Raw genomic sequence first — 14,867 nt, 5'->3', positions numbered from 1 at the left:
ATGACGCTGCTTCCAGTCCACGTAACGATGACGAATTAGTTTATTTCTTCTTTAAAATTGGTGTAGGATTCGTTCATGAACAAAGCTACAACAGAAATTCAGAGACTAATGGTACCTGCGCCTAACTTACAAAAAAAGTTACATACATGCTAATGATGGATTAACTTTATACATGTGATAAGTCTTACAACTAAAACTGATCTACAACATTCACTGGTTGCTCATTAATCTCTCGCTCACCATCAACTAATTAACTACTCACTGCTTCCCGTATTTGTAATCGTACTCGTTTTTTGCTCATTACACAAAGTTTCCCAATTATTATATCAACACGCTCTTTACAGATGAGGCCTTACACGGCCAGGTGGTTAAGGCACTCGACTCGTAATCTGAGGGTCGCGAGTTCGAATTCCCGTCACACCAAACATGTATGTCCTTTCAACCATGGGGTCGTTATAAAGTTAGGGTCAATCCCCATTATTAGTTAGTAAAAGAATAGCACATGAATTGGCAGTGGATGGTGATGACTAGCTGCCTTCCCTCTAGTCTTACACTGCTAAATTAGGGACAGCTAGCGCAGATAGCCCTGGTGTAGCTTTGCGCGAAATTCAAATATAAACCAAACTTTGCAGATATATCGTATAATGGTTATTTAGAAAACATCTAATTAAAACATTGAATCTAGCTTATATCAGTATAAATATTTAGTACATTTACAAATCTTTTCTGACATTTTGCTTTGGCACATATCACTACTTACCATGTGATTACTCTGATACACTTAAATGAACGTTGTGCAAAATAAATTCCGTATTTCTCATGACAGCACCACAGAAAAGTATAATTCGATGTTTCTGTTCTGCTGTTGCTGCTACTCAGTAGCACAGCGATATGCCTACGGACTTACAACAGTACAAATAGGGTTTCAATACCTCTGGGTGGGAGCCCAGTGCTGGGGGCAAATGAAACTTCATCCACCAAGCTTCATCCCTGCTGGTTAATTCACTATTTTAAATACACGATAAACACAATTGCTTTACCACATTATTCACTTTTAGAAAATACCACTAGATATCATAGGTGCAAGAAAATATGTTTGAAAAATTCGCACTATGCATTTATTTATTTGTTTCCGTATATTAAGCACAAAGCTACGTAATGGGCTCTCTGTGCTCTTCTCGCCACGGGTATCGAAACCCGTTGTAAGTCCATAGACAATACTACTGTGCCACTCAGGAGAGCTACTATATATTTTACCTCTCTGATATTAAAGTAAATTGTGGCAGTTTATAAATAAAACCCAGTTAATTGTAGTAATTGGTATCTTTCAAAGTTATGCCATAATTTTTAATATTTTAACAGCTCTTTCAACGATGCCTGATAAAAGTTCTCAACATTGATTTGTGGCGGTGTTACCTGAATTACGTCAAAGAAACTAAAGGAAGTCTACCTTCTTACAGGTGAAGAAAGTATATGTGTTGTCCAATAATAGTTACAAGGTTACCGTCTCTCCCATTTTACAGCTGTAGCGTGTCAAAATATAAAAGTCTTTAAAAATTAGTTAAAAACTGTTGTCTAGTTACTTGAAATTTTTATTTAAAAAAAAGACGTATTCTTTTCTAACAATCACAAGAGGGCGTTACTGCAGAAAATGTCCAATAAAAATATTAATTGAGTTATATCTTTCTGTGAATCACTAGAAGGTACCGCAGAAAGGTTCGAAGATTATTCTTGATTATGTGATTGATATTTTTATTTAACCCTGAAGTATGTTAGAGAAAAAGAAAAGGGTTAATCACGTTCTCATTATGGGACAACAAAAATAACTTATTTCGTGTGCACCTTAGGGAGCTCGTCATGGTCAGGTGGGTTAAGGCGTTCGACTCGTAATCGGGTTCGAATCCCCATCGCACCAAATATGCTTGCCCTTAGGGATGGCAGTATTAGTCTTAGTAGCTTAGGCCTACACATAAAATACAAATATTGTATTATACTTATCAAATATTAGCTTGAATGTTATAGTAGTGCAACTGATTTGTTTTTCAGGGAGAAAATGGCTCAAGCATATGACTTTGCTCTGGACAAGATGGGAATGGATATATTATCATATCCCATCTGGAATGATTATATAACTTTTCTTAAAAGTGTGTAAGTATTACTTTTAGATCACACCAGGATTGGCCTTGCATATCTTGAATGTCATATACGTAATTTTAACACTATGATAAAAATACAGATAAAAAAATCCAAGACTATTGACCACATTTCATTTACAGTCACTTTATTTTCTTCTTGTTAAGATGTTTAATCCTTTCTCTCACACTTGGTGATTTTGTAAGATATTTGGTTATCTGGGTATGAAATAAAACAAGATATACCTCTTCAGTAACAGAGGAATTTTGATAGTTTTTTTTTCATGACTAGACAGGATGATGTACAGTTGTGACTAGACAGGATGATACATATATTTGATTAGACAAGATGATGTACAGTTGTGACTAGACAGGATGATGTACAGTTGTGACTAGACAGGATGATACATATATTTGATTAGACAGGATGATGTACAGTTGTGACTAGACAGGATGATACATATATTTGATTAGACAAGATGATGTACAGTTGTGACTAGACAGGATGATACATATATTTGATTAGACAGGATGATGTACAGTTGTGACTAGACAGGATGATACATATATTTGATTAGACAGATGATGTACAGTTGTGACTAGACAGGATGATACATATATTTGATTAGACAGGATGATGTACAGTTGTGACTAGACAGGATGATACATATATTTGATTAGACAGGATGATGTACAGTTGTGACTAGACAGGATGATGTACAGTTGTGACTAGACAGGATGATACATATATTTGATTAGACAAGATGATGTACAGTTGTGACTAGACAGGATGATGTACAGTTGTGACTAGACAGGATGATACATATATTTGATTAGACAAGATGATGTACAGTTGTGACTAGACAGGATGATACATATATTTGATTAGACAGGATGATGTACCGTTGTGACTAGACAGGATGATACATATATTTGATTAGACAGGATGATGTACAGTTGTGACTAGACAGGATGATACATATATTTGATTAGACAAGATGATGTACAGTTGTGACTAGACAGGATGATACATATATTTGATTAGACAGGATGATGTACAGTTGTGACTAGACAGGATGATGTACAGTTGTGACTAGACAGGATGATACATATATTTGATTAGACAAGATGATGTACAGTTGTGACTAGACAGGATGATACATATATTTGATTGACACAGGATGATACATATATTTGATTAGACAGGATGATACATATATTTGATTAGACAGGATGATGTACAGTTGTGACTAGACAGGATGATACATATATTTGATTAGACAAGATGATGTACAGTTGTGACTAGACAGGATGATACATATATTTGATTAGACAAGATGATGTACAGTTGTGACTAGACAGGATGATACATATATTTGATTAGACAAGATGATGTACAGTTGTGACTAGACAGGATGATACATATATTTGATTGAACAAGATGATGTACAGTTGATGTACAGTGTGACTAGACAGGATGATACATATATTTGATTGATTGATGTACAGGATGATGTACAGTTGTGACTAGACAGGATGATACATATATTTGATTAGACAAGATGATGTACAGTTGTGACTAGACAGGATGATACATATATTTGATTAGACAAGATGATGTACAGTTGTGACTAGACAGGATGATACATATATTTGATTAGACAAGATGATGTACAGTTGTGACTAGACAGGATGATACATATATTTGATTAGACAGGATGATGTACAGTTGTGACTAGACAGGATGATACATATATTTGATTAGACAGGATGATGTACAGTTGTGACTAGACAGGATGATACATATATTTGATTAGACAGGATGATGTACAGTTGTGACTAGACAGGATGATACATATATTTGATTAGACAGGATGATGTACAGTTGTGACTAGACAGGATGATGTATATTTTTTATTAGACAGGGTGATGTATAGTGACTAGACTTGGTGGTATACATTTTTTACCAGATGTTTGTTTTTTATATAGTGAAGCTGTGGGATCATATGCAGAAAACCAGAGAATCACAGCTGTTCGGAAAGTTTATCAACGAGGTATTGTCAATCCTATGATTAACATCGAGCAATTATGGAAGGATTATATTGCATATGAACAGGTCAATAAATCTTAGATATTCTCTTAAACATGATTATATTGTATATGAAAAGGTAAATAAACTCTAGTTATGTTCTTCAACTTGATTTTAATCCCTGTTTCTGTGTTAAGTAGCAGTCCAATCAAACAAAATATTTAATCCCTGTTTCTGTGTTAAGTAGCAGTCGAATCAAACAAAATATTTAATTCCTGTTTCTGTGTTAAGTAGCAGTCCATTCAAACAAAATATGTAATTCCTGTTTCTGTGTTATGTAGCAGTCCAATCAAACAAAATATTTAATCCCTGTTTCTGTGTTAAGTAGCAGTCCAATCAAACAAAATATTTAATTCCTGTTTCTGTGTTAAGTAGCAGTCCATTCAAACAAAATATGTAATTCCTGTTTCTGTGTTATGTAGCAGTCCAATCAAACAAAATATTTAATTCCTGTTTCTGTGTTAAGTAGCAGTCCATTCAAACAAAATATGTAATTCCTGTTTCTGTGTTATGTAGCAGTCCAATCAAACAAAATATTTGATCCCTGTTTCTGTGTTATGTAGCAGTCCAATCAAACAAAATATTTAATTCCTGTTTCTGTGTTAAGTAGCAGTCCATTCAAACAAAATATGTAATTCCTGTTTCTGTGTTATGTAGCAGTCCAATCAAACAAAATATTTAATTCCTGTTTCTGTGTTAAGTAGCAGTCCATTCAAACAAAATATTTAATTCCTGTTTCTGTGTTAAGTAGCAGTCCATTCAAACAAAATATTTAATTCTTGTTTCTGTGTTAAGTAGCAGTCCATTCAAACAAAATATTTAATCCCTGTTTCTGTGTTAAGTAGCAGTCCATTCAAACAAAATATTTAATCCCTGTTTCTGTGTTAAGTAGCAGTCCAATCAAACAAAATATTTAATTCCTGTTTCTGTGTTAAGTAGCAGTCCATTCAAACAAAATATTTAATTCCTGTTTCTGTGTTATGTAGCAGTCCATTCAAACAAAATATTTAATCCCTGTTTCTGTGTTAAGTAGCAGTCCAATCAAACAAAATATTTAATCCCTGTTTCTGTGTTAAGTAGCAGTCCAATCAAACAAAATATTTAATCCCTGTTTCTGTGTTAAGTAGCAGTCCAATCAAACAAAATATTTAATTCCTGTTTCTGTGTTAAGTAGCAGTCCATTCAAACAAAATATTTAATTCCTGTTTCTGTGTTATGTAGCAGTCCAATCAAACAAAATATTTAATTCCTGTTTCTGTGTTAAGTAGCAGTCCAATCAAACAAAATATTTAATCCCTGTTTCTGTGTTAGTAGCAGTCAATCAAACAAAATATTTAATCCATCCTGTTTCTGTGTTATGTAGCAGTCCAATCAAACAAAATATTTAATCCCTGTTTCTGTGTTAAGTAGCAGTCCAATCAAACAAAATATTTAATTCCTGTTTCTGTGTTAAGTAGCAGTCCATTCAAACAAAATATGTAATTCCTGTTTCTGTGTTATGTAGCAGTCCAATCAAACAAAATATTTGATCCCTGTTTCTGTGTTATGTAGCAGTCCAATCAAACAAAATATGTAATTCCTGTTTCTGTGTTAAGTAGCAGTCCATTCAAACAAAATATGTAATTCCTGTTTCTGTGTTATGTAGCAGTCCAATCAAACAAAATATTTAATCCCTGTTTCTGTGTTAAGTAGCAGTCCAATCAAACAAAATATTTAATTCCTGTTTCTGTGTTAAGTAGCAGTCCATTCAAACAAAATATTTAATTCCTGTTTCTGTGTTAAGTAGCAGTCCATTCAAACAAAATATTTAATTCCTGTTTCTGTGTTAAGTAGCAGTCCAATCAAACAAAATATTTAATTCCTGTTTCTGTGTTAAGTAGCAGTCCAATCAAACAAAATATTTAATTCCTGTTTCTGTGTTATGTAGCAGTCCAATCAAACAAAATATTTAATCCCTGTTTCTGTGTTAAGTAGCAGTCCAATCAAACAAAATATTTAATCCCTGTTTCTGTGTTAAGTAGCAGTCCAATCAAACAAAATATTTAATCCCTGTTTCTGTGTTAAGTAGCAGTCCAATCAAACAAAATATTTAATCCCTGTTTCTGTGTTAAGTAGCAGTCCATTCAAACAAAATATTTAATTCCTGTTTCTGTGTTAAGTAGCAGTCCATTCAAACAAAATATGTAATTCCTGTTTCTGTGTTATGTAGCAGTCCAATCAAACAAAATATTTGATCCCTGTTTCTGTGTTAAGTAGCAGTCCAATCAAACAAAATATTTAATTCCTGTTTCTGTGTTAAGTAGCAGTCCATTCAAACAAAATATGTAATTCCTGTTTCTGTGTTATGTAGCAGTCCATTCAAACAAAATATGTAATTCCTGTTTCTGTGTTATGTAGCAGTCCAATCAAACAAAATATTTGATCCCTGTTTCTGTGTTAATTAGCAGTCCAATCAAACAAAATATTTAATTCCTGTTTCTGTGTTAAGTAGCAGTCCAATCAAACAAAATATTTAATTCCTGTTTCTGTGTTAAGTAGCAGTCCATTCAAACAAAATATTTAATTCCTGTTTCTGTGTTAAGTAGCAGTCCATTCAAACAAAATATTTAATTCCTGTTTCTGTGTTATGTAGCAGTCCAATCAAACAAAATATTTAATCCCTGTTTCTGTGTTAAGTAGCAGTCCAATCAAACAAAATATTTAATCCCTGTTTCTGTGTTAAGTAGCAGTCCAATCAAACAAAATATTTAATCCCTGTTTCTGTGTTAAGTAGCAGTCCAATCAAACAAAATATTTAATCCCTGTTTCTGTGTTAAGTAGCAGTCCATTCAAACAAAATATTTAATTCCTGTTTCTGTGTTAAGTAGCAGTCCATTCAAACAAAATATGTAATTCCTGTTTCTGTGTTATGTAGCAGTCCAATCAAACAAAATATTTGATCCCTGTTTCTGTGTTAAGTAGCAGTCCAATCAAACAAAATATTTAATCCCTGTTTCTGTGTTAAGTAGCAGTCGAATCAAACAAAATATTTAATTCCTGTTTCTGTGTTAAGTAGCAGTCCATTCAAACAAAATATGTAATTCCTGTTTCTGTGTTATGTAGCAGTCCAATCAAACAAAATATTTAATCCCTGTTTCTGTGTTAAGTAGCAGTCCATTCAAACAAAATATGTAATTCCTGTTTCTGTGTTATGTAGCAGTCCAATCAAACAAAATATTTAATCCCTGTTTCTGTGTTAAGTAGCAGTCCAATCAAACAAAATATTTAATTCCTGTTTCTGTGTTAAGTAGCAGTCCATTCAAACAAAATATGTAATTCCTGTTTCTGTGTTATGTAGCAGTCCAATCAAACAAAATATTTAATCCCTGTTTCTGTGTTATGTAGCAGTCCAATCAAACAAAATATGTAATTCCTGTTTCTGTGTTAAGTAGCAGTCCATTCAAACAAAATATGTAATTCCTGTTTCTGTGTTATGTAGCAGTCCAATCAAACAAAATATTTAATCCCTGTTTCTGTGTTAAGTAGCAGTCCAATCAAACAAAATATTTAATTCCTGTTTCTGTGTTAAGTAGCAGTCCATTCAAACAAAATATTTAATTCTTGTTTCTGTGTTAAGTAGCAGTCCATTCAAACAAAATATGTAATTCCTGTTTCTGTGTTAAGTAGCAGTCCAATCAAACAAAATATTTAATTCCTGTTTCTGTGTTAAGTAGCAGTCCATTCAAACAAAATATTTAATTCCTGTTTCTGTGTTATGTAGCAGTCCAATCAAACAAAATATTTAATCCCTGTTTCTGTGTTAAGTAGCAGTTCAATCAAACAAAATATTTAATCCCTGTTTCTGTGTTAAGTAGCAGTCCAATCAAACAAAATATTTAATCCCTGTTTCTGTGTTAAGTAGCAGTCCAATCAAACAAAATATTTAATCCCTGTTTCTGTGTTAAGTAGCAGTCCATTCAAACAAAATATTTAATTCCTGTTTCTGTGTTAAGTAGCAGTCCATTCAAACAAAATATGTAATTCCTGTTTCTGTGTTATGTAGCAGTCCAATCAAACAAAATATTTGATCCCTGTTTCTGTGTTAAGTAGCAGTCCAATCAAACAAAATATTTAATTCCTGTTTCTGTGTTAAGTAGCAGTCCATTCAAACAAAATATGTAATTCCTGTTTCTGTGTTATGTAGCAGTCCATTCAAACAAAATATGTAATTCCTGTTTCTGTGTTATGTAGCAGTCCAATCAAACAAAATATGTAATTCCTGTTTCTGTGTTATGTAGCAGTCCAATCAAACAAAATATTTGATCCCTGTTTCTGTGTTAATTAGCAGTCCAATCAAACAAAATATTTAATTCCTGTTTCTGTGTTAAGTAGCAGTCCAATCAAACAAAATATTTAATTCCTGTTTCTGTGTTAAGTAGCAGTCCATTCAAACAAAATATTTAATTCCTGTTTCTGTGTTATGTAGCAGTCCAATCAAACAAAATATTTAATCCCTGTTTCTGTGTTAAGTAGCAGTCCAATCAAACAAAATATTTAATCCCTGTTTCTGTGTTAAGTAGCAGTTCAATCAAACAAAATATTTAATTCCTGTTTCTGTGTTAAGTAGCAGTCCATTCAAACAAAATATTTAATTCCTGTTTCTGTGTTATGTAGCAGTCCAATCAAACAAAATATTTAATCCCTGTTTCTGTGTTAAGTAGCAGTGCAATCAAACAAAATATTTAATCCCTGTTTCTGTGTTAAGTAGCAGTCCAATCAAACAAAATATTTAATCCCTGTTTCTGTGTTAAGTAGCAGTCCATTCAAACAAAATATTTAATTCCTGTTTCTGTGTTAAGTTGCAGTCCATTCAAACAAAATATTTAATTCCTGTTTCTGTGTTAAGTAGCAGTTCAATCAAACAAAATATTTAATCCCTGTTTCTGTGTTAAGTAGCAGTCCAATCAAACAAAATATTTAATCCCTGTTTCTGTGTTAAGTAGCAGTCCAATCAAACAAAATATTTAATTCCTGTTTCTGTGTTAAGTAGCAGTCCAATCAAACAAAATATTACTCTCTTACAAAGACATTTTTTACTTTATAAAGCTGAGATTAGACAATATTTTAAAGCAGCGTTGTAGTGATAGGCCATTTCTTGTTACCCTTGAATAGATTCTTACTTAGTTTCCTATAGCAAAATAATAAATAGGTTTTTAATCAGGATCATTATTACCACAATTTGTATATCTGTGAATGGATTGATAATTCCAGCAATATGTATCAAAACATAGAACGAGTTCCACATAATTCTATTTGTGGGATTAAGTTTTATCAAAAAATCCCATTACATTTTCTAATTTTGTTTTATAATAGTTAGTTTAACAGTTTAACAGAGGATGTTTACTAAACATTTGCATATGTGCTGGAGTAACTTTTACAGTTTGTTTTCTTTCAAGAATATAAGCTTAGCTTTTAATCTGTTGGTTTAATAAATAAGCAAAACTTTCTGCAGCACATTTAAAGGTAATTCAAAATCAGATATTTGTATTTTGTCATCTAGAGTATTAACCCAATTATTGCTGAGAAGATGACTGCTGATAGAAGTCGGGATTATATGAATGCCCGTCGTGTTGCTAAAGAATACGAAGCTGTCACCAGAGGGCTCAATCGTAATGCTCCATCAGTTCCACCACAAGGAACTCCAGAAGAAGTTAAACAAGTGGGTAGAACTGTTAGGTTTACATGAGATTAGATGTAGAATTATTTTTTCTTAGAAATTTGTCACAATTAGAAAACAGAGTATTAAAATTCTGTGTCAAGTGCATTAAATTTTCTTGTCTGTATGTAACTTCAATATGATTCACTGTTTTCATAGAAGTAGTCAAAAAACAAAGTGTCTCAATTACTTCATTTCACTAGAGTACTACCAGACAGTAAGAACACTTTAACAAAGTGTCTCAAATTAATTCCTAACTAAAACAGTTGAAACACTTCAAGTGAAGTGTCTCAGATGACTTAGTCTGTTTTCTGAGTGTGCTCTAATTCTGTCAAATAAATCTAATCCTGACCTGAATCTGTGTCTTGTTATTGGTCGAAAAATGGTAAAACATATTGTTTCAGATGAACCTGTATACTGTTAATGTTTTGATAAAATGTTTTTTTTCTTATATTTTTTCATTTCTGTTGACTCAGTATGTAATAAAGATTAAACTAAAGGATAAGTTTAACCACCAATAGTTCAGCGAAGTAAAGTTTCCTTTTCATATACACTGTTAGGTTTTCAGTAAATAAACATCTTGTTTGAACAGCACTTAATAATTCTTGTCTCCTAGTGGCTCAGCAGTAAGTCTGAAGGCTTATAATGCTAAGAACCAGGTTTCAGTACCTCCAGTGGGTACAACACAGATAGCCCATATTATAGCTTGGCACTTAATAGCTTAACAACAGACAGTTCTGAATTGGAAGTAGAAATCCAATGAAAACATTTTTGTGCAGTTACACAGACTTAAAATTTGCAAGTTGTTCATTTTGTTGGGGCCTGGCATGGCCAGGTGGTTAGGGTGGTTGACTTATAATCTGAGGGTTGTGGGAATGAATCCACGTCACACCAAACATGCTTGCCCTTTTAGTTGTGGGGGTATTATAATGTGACAGACAATTCAACTTCTCATTGGTAAAAGAGTAGCCCAAGAGTTGGCAGTGGGTGGTGATGACTAGCTGCCTTACCTCTGGTCTTACACTGCTAAATTAGAGATAGATAGTGCATATATAGCTTTATACAAAAATTAAAAAAAAACATTTTGTCAGTTGCTTAATTTTTGAAGTTTTAATGTGTTTTTTTTGCAAATTGTCCATTTGATCTTGAAGTGATTGAATAGTTCCAGCTGTGGTGGATTTGTTATTTTTAAAGAACATCAGTGTTTCAAAAACAGGAAGTCTTATTAAAAAAGAATTTTTTTTGTTTTTCATTCAGGTTGATCTTTGGAAGAAATATATTGCCTGGGAGAAAAGTAACCCTTTAAGAACAGAGGATCATGCCACAATAACTAAACGAGGTACTTGGTTCATATTGTAACTGAAGATTTTTCTTCTTCTCGTGATTATTTGATACATTAAAGTTATTACTGCTTTTTAAAAACTTCACATTATCATGGTCACATTCATATTGACCATTTACTCTAAGTCTTCAAATGAGCCTTTTATTTTAGGCTAGTTGACACACCTGTTAAATGCACAGGAAGGACGTCAGACCCCTGAGGAGTGTGGGGGAAAAGGACTCGGGGTACATGCCAGTTTTGGTGAGAACTGATTTAGTGGTTCACCAGTTATAAGCAGACAAAAGTGTAGAGAAGGCATGGGGATTCTCAAAGGTGACATAGAGCAGTTAGATATGAATGTTAATGTATCTATGTCATTCCTAGGGCACTGTAAAGATATGTGACAGACCTGATGATAACTGGTCCAGTAGTTTGTTAGTTGTGAGGCACAGGGTAAACATAGCAGCTCTTGGGTGACAAAGGAATGGCTAAGGATGACAACTGGTTCACCAGTTAGAAGCACACCAAAGCATGGAGAAGACAAGGGGGCTGGTAGAAGTTACACTATGGGAGGGGGGCTAATCTGAATACTGACCAACCTACATTTCTCTTCGAGGACCCTAAAGGTACATGCTGAGTTTGATGACAATTGGTGTACTGGTTTGCCAGTTATAAGTGGACACACAAGAGTCCATGGTAAACCATACGTTCTAGTAGTTCAATGAGTTCTATTTTTTTTAATGGAAAATACAAAATAATGAAGTTTCATATCACCATGTGATTACAAAATGGCTAGTTTAGTAAACAGAACATTTTTTGTAGACTAAAAGACAAGTTGAAACCTAACTTCTTGATTCAGTGTATTCAAGTAAAAGATACAACAGTTAAGGTGCCACCTCTGTTCTCAATTTTACAAGGATTTCAATTAATAGCCATTGCTGGAGAGACCAGTGATTAAGGACTTAAGATCACTGACTACATTTCTGTTAAGTGTAGATATTTTTAGGGTTATGTTGAGGCTTGTTACTGTTACAAAACACAAAAATCAGCAGCCATTCATTTTCAAAGTTAACTAACGTGTGGCTCGAAATTTTACATGAAGAAATAAAACAATTGACTCAGGTTTGAATCTGGTGTAAATATTTCTGTGTTCATTATTAACTCTTCTCCATTACTGGATCTAGTTTCTGGAATTGTGAAATAAAATGTAACATTTAATGTGGACAAATCCTAATGTCATTTTGTGATTTATGTTTTCTAATGGTATCTGTTGATTTCATTGCAGTAATGTTTGCCTACGAACAATGTTTCTTGTGTCTTGGACACCATCCAGACATGTGGTACGAGTCTGCTCTGTTCCTGGAACAATCTAGTAAACTGTTGACAGAGAAAGGGGTAAGGGTTTGCTGTTGTGCAAAGTCCTTCAAAGTGCAAAGAGCAAAAGTCATGGCTGTTGTATTCTATACAGTAACTTTAACCTTAGAGGTATCAGTTATTTTCGGTGTAACAGTTAAGTTTAGTGTAAAAATTAATTTAGAGGTAACAATTAAGTTTATTGTAACAGTTATTTCAGGTGTAATACTTATTTTAGATGCAACAGTTTTTTTTTCTGAGAATTTCCCTGGATCTGAGTAACTGGTTCATCACAACTACATGAAAACTTTTATTAACATTCTGAGATGGAGTTTCTGACATTATTTTGTTAACTCAGTTTTGTTTAAATATTCAAGCATTGTTTAGCATAGATTAAACGTGATATGATATTATGATTTTTTTTTTATTGTTTGGACTATACATAAACATATTATATATATGTTAAATATATTATATAGGACCTCAATGCTGGTAAGATGTTTAGTGATGAAGCTGCTGCCATCTATGAACGAGCAATTACAACTTTATTGAAAACTAACCAACTACTGTATTTTGCTTATGCTGACTTTGAAGAGGTAAGAGCATCATACACACTTTGGATACTTGAAATAATTTATATTTCTGGATTTTTATTACTCAGCCAATAACTAATAGTACGCATTGTGTTTTCATCCTACACATATCCATATTTGTTACTAGTTTATGTTTAGAAGGAAAAAAATGTTTTCCTGTGAACTTTGACAAATTTTTAAAATAAAAACAATACAATCCATCCATTAGGAAAGCTTAACAAGTTTTGTATTATAAAGGCAGACAGTAACCTTAATAAAGATGGAGAGATCATTTTTGAAGTCTCATAATAATGCATATATAATTCTAGAGTAATTTTGTCTGTTTTTATAATAACTGAAAGGGAAATCCTGTTAAAGCACACAGGTGGTTTTTATTTGCTAGACTTAAAAAACAAGTAAATTTAAGTGTATTTGGCTGTACTTCTCTTAAAGTAATTCAATAAAAATCGCTCAAGTTAAAATAAGAAATAAAATATTTTGTGTTACATTAAATCTACCGTAATGAAACGGAAACACGATTAGGAAACTATCACAGCCTTTGATTTATGTATGTGCTTTAGAAACATGTCACCGTTACAGGTGTTTCACAGTTTTATGTTAATTTTTAACACCATTATTATTTTATCTTTATATCCTAATGAATCCATAATTTGACAATATTTTATCTCTTGTATTTATTGTCCATAAATTTATCATTATAGTTTTGTCGGTTTTAAACCTACTTTCATACAGTTCACATCATAAAAGTAAATTGTGAGAGAAGATATGAGTTTAGGTGTTGAAAGAACAGTTCTTGTAAGTGCAGACTAATATTCTCCATTTTCAAACTTGTAGGGAAGAATGAGACATGAGAAGGTTCATCAAATATACACCAAACTGACGGAAATTACAGACATTGATCCAACTTTGGTAAGCTTTCAAAACCTGATGCTTTATAGACTCTGCTACATGTAGTACACCATAGTTATTGATACTGTATAGAAATTTATGAAATCTATTGAACAACATCCTGAGGGTACAAGCTGATATATTTTGTTTAAATAAAATTTAAAGACATTTTAAAATTATTGAATCTGTTTTTTAGGATAACCAACCATAACGATGTACTTCAGAATAAGGAACAGTTGTGTTCAAGTCATGATTCTTGACATATTAAGATTAGATACTACTGCTACAGATAAATTATTTACTAACAGTTTACTCACATCTGATTTTTTTCAGGCTTACATTCAGTACATGAAGTTTGCAAGGAGGGCAGAAGGCATCAAGTCTGCTCGGACTGTTTTCAAGAAGGCCAGAGAAGATTCTAGAAGTAAATACCACGTGTACGTTGCTGCAGCACTAATGGAATACTATTGTAGCAAAGTAAGCAAGTTGACTGATCTTGGGTGTGTTTCTTTGGATGTTTCATGTGTAAGGGTGATCTGGAACGTAAGGACAGAGCTTGTAAAGTTCTGGGATTCGAATATATTTGTAGCTAGTAACATAATTACCCTAGTTTTAAAACAGGGTTTGGTTATGCTGTTAGAGAATTTAAGTGATATGTTTTAATGAAGCATATCTGTGTACATTTAATAGTCAGTTGGACTGGTTATCTCTCCCTCTACTAGATTTTGATGTATTCATTTTGAGCCTACATTAAGTCCTAAATCTTTTATCAACACAAGTATCTTGTTTATGAGTA

The 14,867-nt window shown here is 32.8% G+C and overlaps 1 protein-coding gene across 4 annotated transcripts in view; it reads left to right on the top strand.

The window, feature by feature from the left end:
* Positions 1 to 14,867, top strand: part of su(f) (cleavage stimulation factor subunit su(f)) — a 59,920-nt gene that overhangs the window by 36,760 nt on the left and 8,293 nt on the right. For all 4 annotated transcript variants that reach the window (XM_076488363.1, XM_076488362.1, XM_076488364.1 and 1 more), the window contains exons 5-13: positions 1,363 to 1,460; positions 2,047 to 2,148; positions 4,122 to 4,248; positions 9,761 to 9,919; positions 11,174 to 11,255; positions 12,523 to 12,632; positions 13,070 to 13,186; positions 14,018 to 14,092; positions 14,405 to 14,548. In XM_076488363.1, the coding sequence (XP_076344478.1) occupies positions 1,363 to 1,460; positions 2,047 to 2,148; positions 4,122 to 4,248; positions 9,761 to 9,919; positions 11,174 to 11,255; positions 12,523 to 12,632; positions 13,070 to 13,186; positions 14,018 to 14,092; positions 14,405 to 14,548 (1,014 nt within the window). The remainder of the gene's footprint in view (positions 1 to 1,362; positions 1,461 to 2,046; positions 2,149 to 4,121; positions 4,249 to 9,760; positions 9,920 to 11,173; positions 11,256 to 12,522; positions 12,633 to 13,069; positions 13,187 to 14,017; positions 14,093 to 14,404; positions 14,549 to 14,867) is intronic.

Source organism: Tachypleus tridentatus, chromosome 2, assembly GCF_004210375.1.
Source record: "Tachypleus tridentatus isolate NWPU-2018 chromosome 2, ASM421037v1, whole genome shotgun sequence".
Lineage (NCBI taxonomy): Eukaryota > Metazoa > Arthropoda > Merostomata > Xiphosura > Limulidae > Tachypleus > Tachypleus tridentatus.
Note: the sequence above shows the minus strand (reverse complement) of the source record. Positions and strands in the feature narration are given on the sequence as shown.